Source organism: Sapajus apella, unplaced genomic scaffold (genome assembly GCF_009761245.1).
Source record: "Sapajus apella isolate SASKATOON/1434 unplaced genomic scaffold, GSC_monkey_1.0 scaffold33, whole genome shotgun sequence".
Taxonomy (NCBI): domain Eukaryota; kingdom Metazoa; phylum Chordata; class Mammalia; order Primates; family Cebidae; genus Sapajus; species Sapajus apella.
Genome location: NW_022436973.1, coordinates 6,725,760 through 6,729,863, shown reverse-complemented (window position 1 = coordinate 6,729,863; position 4,104 = coordinate 6,725,760). Strand labels below are relative to the sequence as shown.

Here is a 4,104-nt window from a genome sequence, read left to right as displayed (position 1 = left end):
GAGGGACCTATGCCAGACATGGTGACTCATGCCTATAATCCCAACACTTTGAGACGCTGAGGAAGGAAGATCACTTGAGCCCAGGAGTTCAAGACCAGCCTGGGCAATGTAGAGAAATCTTACCTCTACAAATTTTTTTTTGTTTGTTTGCATTAGCCAGGTGTGGTGGCTTACACCTGTAGTTCCAGCTACTAAGTAGGAGGCTGAGGCAGGAAAATGACTTGAGTCCAGGAGGTAGAGGCTGCAGTCAGCTGTGATGGTGCCACTGTGCTCCCCTACTGGGGCGACAAAGTGGGGCCCTGTTTTAAAAATAACAAAATAAAATGGAGTGACCTGAAATAACTTCTGCCAAATCCAGGGTTTAGCACATGAAGCATAGTGCCAGGCACAAAGGAAATGGTCATCAAATACAAAAGTTTCTACTTCCGAAACTTGCACAGGTACAAAGGTCACAGCAGAACTAGAGTGTATGCCACCAATAAGTAATGTGATAGCCTGTTGCATGAGGTCACTTTAGACCCATGAATGAATGGACTGGCCCAGCCCTCAGGAAGGCAGGAAGGTAACCTGCCTGACCTGAGATGCTCCTGAGGAGTGGTGCACCAGAACCAGGAGTGCCATTGTAAGGCTACTTCTAACACACATCACACACACACACACACACACACACACACACACACACACACAGAGAGAGAGAGAGTAGAGAGTGGGGGGGGAGGGGGGGAGAGAGAGAGAGAGAGAGCGAGCGAGCGAGCACGGGCGCGCGAGCGCATGCGCAAGCTCCAGAACAGCAATGGCCTTTTCTATAAAAGGAAACCTCTATTTAAAAAGAAACGATACCATGAAAATGTAAGATACCCAAGACTTACCCTGCAATTCCCAAGAAACCTCGTAATGGTAAAACTCCCCAAATGACACCCAGGACCACAGCAATGATCTGTCGGAACCAGTAGATCACATCTAAAAATTCATCCTGCAGAAAAGACAGAAAATGCAACAATTATCTAGGGTGGGTGCCACAGGACAGCCAGTGTGGGAAATATTAAATCTTTCTGCTAAACACATCCAGGGAATTTCTTTCCCCCAAAGGCAACAGTATGTGCTTCCTGCTTCACCTCTTATTTCTACTAACATGTCCTAGAAAATGATACATTTAGACATCAAGTGATCATTTCCAGAACCTGTGCTCTAAATCAAAATTCTAGAGCTGCATAATGATGTGAAGCAGCCTGTAATGAAATGATTGTGATAGTAATTGTGCTACTGGCCATACATACAGATTAGAAGAAAAATGCTGGAGGCAGGTGCCAGCATATTTAAGTTTCATGGAAGCACACAGAAGACGACTCAGGTTTCTGATCTGCCCTAGATTGCAGAAACCAGTCCTTATACAAAGAAAGAAAGAAATGACACAGCAGATTAGAGACTGCAGGTTTTGTAAGAGCTGGGCAGGGATGGTGGCAGAACAAGGGCACCTTCAGGAAGTGCCTCCCATCCCCCCTTACAGGAACTTCGGGAAGGAAAACCCAATTCGGCAGTCCAGAAAACTAAAGAAATGACTGCAAATAAAATATTCTTTTCAAGCTACCTGAAATCAAGCTGCTTGTGATGGCCCCTTCCAGATCATGGAGCAGAAGCAACCTCCGAATGGAACGAGTTAAGAACATCCTGGAGTCCCAACCATTTCTCGCACATATTTGGTGGCGTTTCTCCACCCCAAAATCTCACACACACCCACGGGGTGGTCTTAAGTCTCCCGTCTGGACTCACGCTTATCAAAGTATTCCGTTCTTTCATTCAACAAGCAACAGCAGCTCAAGATCAGAGAGCCTCATTATGTTCAAAACTCTTTAATGCACCAGAGTACCCCACTTCAGAGTTAATTCTGAGAATTAATTAAGATTCCGCATGGAAAACACCTAGCACGTAGAAATCAGTAGAAGTCTGTTACCGTACTGTTTATGCCAACGACTGTGCTAGGTAGTTAATTCGAAAGAGACAAGTAACTTAAGACCCTACTGCACATAAAAGGCGGAGGCTGAATCGAATTCAGCTCCCTTTCCCCGGTCAGGCACACGCCCTGCCCGCGGATGACAACGCCTCTCCCCGTTCCTCGCAGCTCCCTCATGACCAGGAAGCTTCCTTGAGCCACCCTTCGGGGAGCTCCCAAGCCCAGCTGTCCGCCCTGTGCCCGCCAAGTTCGCTCTGACACTCTTGGGCCACCCGCTCGATCGCGCCGGAAAGGGGACGAGGGCAGGCCCGGGTCCGTCTTCCGTTCCCCGAGTCCCAGCTGGCTCCTCGCACCCGCGAGCCGTTCAGGCTCCACCGTACCTTGTCCTCCCAGGCCGCATCGCTCCGCAGCACCTTGCTCCAGACGGAGACTTTGAGGGCCCCGTTGGCCAGCTGCGGCTGAGGCGGCTCCTCCTTCCGCCGCCCGCCGCTCATCCTCCCGTCGCGCCGCCCGGGCTGGGCCTGGGGCGCGCGGGCTGAGCCAAAAGGAGTCGGGATCTAGGGTCGCGGGTCACGGCGCCGGGCGGCTGCAGGATCAGCGGTCCCGTCCTGCGATACGCTGCGGATCCTCCCACCTGGCCAAGCTGCCGGCTCCACTGGCTCCACAGAGCAGGTTCCACGGAGGGAGGGGCGGTGCAGTGTCGCGCGTCCTCCCGCCGACGTGCCACGCAGCCAATCGGCTGCCGCGCATCCTTCCGCGTGAAAGAGCGACCGTCGCCTTGGCGCAAGCGCGCTACGCGTGACGGAAATGACGTTAGCCTCCCCCAGGCTCGCGGTAGAGTGTGAGGGAAGGGACAATATTGGGAGAACGGCGACATGGACGCCAGGAGGCACTGTGGAGACCGAGGAGGTAGCGGAAAACCGAGGGTAGACGTGAGCGTCGCCCAGTTGGCCACGACTCCCCTTCGAGCACCAGTGCAGGAGCGGCTCTACCTTTCCTGAGGCAGCCTTGCGACCTGCTCGCCTGAGCCCAGACCTTGCTCCAGGGTATCCCCAAGCTGCCCAGCAGAATTGAGCCTGCTCGTTTTCTCCCCTAACCCTGCGAGTTCTGTAGGGACTTGTTCAAGATGTTAACTCTTCTTTAGTAACTAAGCATCTCATCTTGCCCAGCACCCTCTTTTGACACACGAGATCCCTGAGACACCAAAAGGGGAAATGAGGGTTTTTAATTTTTAATTTTTTTTTTTTTTGAGACGGAGTCTGGCTCTGTTGCCCAGGCTGGAGTGCAGTGGCGCAGTCTCAGCTCACTGCAACCTCCCCCTCCAGGGTTCAAGCGATTCTCCTGCCTCAGCCTCCCAAGTAGCTGGGGTTACAGGCAGGCGTCACCACGCCTAATTTTTGTATTTTCAGTAGAGATGTAGTTTTGCCATATTGGCCAGGCTGGTCTCGAACTCCTGACCTCAGGTGATCCACCCACTTCGGCCTTCCAAAGTGCTAGGATTACAGGAAGGAGCCACAGCGCCTGGCCCTTTTAATTGTTTTTAATTATTATTTTTTGAGACAGGATTTCACTCTGTTGCCTATGCTAGTGTGCGGTGGCACAACCTAGGCTCACTGCAACCTCTACCACCTGGGCTCAAGCCATCCTCCATCTCCTGACCTCGTGAGCCACCCACTTCAGCCCTGAAAGTGTTGGGATTGTAGACATAAGCCACCGCGCCTGGCCTTTTTTTTTTTTGGAGGGAGACAAGAGTTTCACTTTGCTGCCCATGCTGGAGTGCAGTGGCAGTGCCTCCACTCACTACAACCTCTGCCTCCAGGGTTCAAGTAATTCTCGTGCTTCAGCCTCCTGAGTAGCTGGGATTACAGGCACCACCACCATGCCCGGCCCATTTTTTTTGTATTTTAGTAGAGATGGGGTTTCACCACGTTGCCAAGGCTGGTCTCAAACTCCTGAGCTCAGGCAATCCGCCCATCTCAGCCTCCCAGAGTGCTAGGATTACAGGTATAAGCCATTGCATCTGGCCTCTGGACAGTGAATTTTTAGAGGCAAGTAACATGTCTAGAATCACTCACCTGGTACCTGGGTTTGTCTGACTCTAAAATCTGTGCTGTTATTTTTTATTTTTTTAAATAAAAATGGGGTTTCACCAT

The 4,104-nt window shown here is 51.6% G+C and overlaps 1 protein-coding gene across 1 annotated transcript; it reads right to left on the bottom strand.

The window, feature by feature from the left end:
* Positions 1 to 865: 865 nt before the first annotated feature.
* LOC116562739 (uncharacterized protein RAB5IF) lies at positions 866 to 2,729 on the bottom strand. Its single transcript, XM_032295052.1, has 2 exons — positions 2,332 to 2,729; positions 866 to 973 (listed from the first exon to the last, which is right to left on the bottom strand). Exons 1-2 carry the CDS (start codon positions 2,443 to 2,445, stop codon positions 866 to 868), a joined length of 222 nt encoding a protein of 73 aa, XP_032150943.1. The 5' UTR covers positions 2,446 to 2,729.
* Between the last annotated feature and the right edge of the window lie 1,375 nt (positions 2,730 to 4,104).

Coding starts and splice junctions, on each gene's coding strand:
- LOC116562739 (XM_032295052.1), bottom strand. CDS start 2,445: ATGAGCGGCGGGCGGCGGAAGGAGGAGCCGCCTCAGCCGCAGCTGGCC. Junction 974..2,331: donor ATGCGGCCTGGGAGGACAAG/GTACGGTGGAGC, acceptor TCTTTTCTGCAG/GATGAATTTTTAGATGTGAT.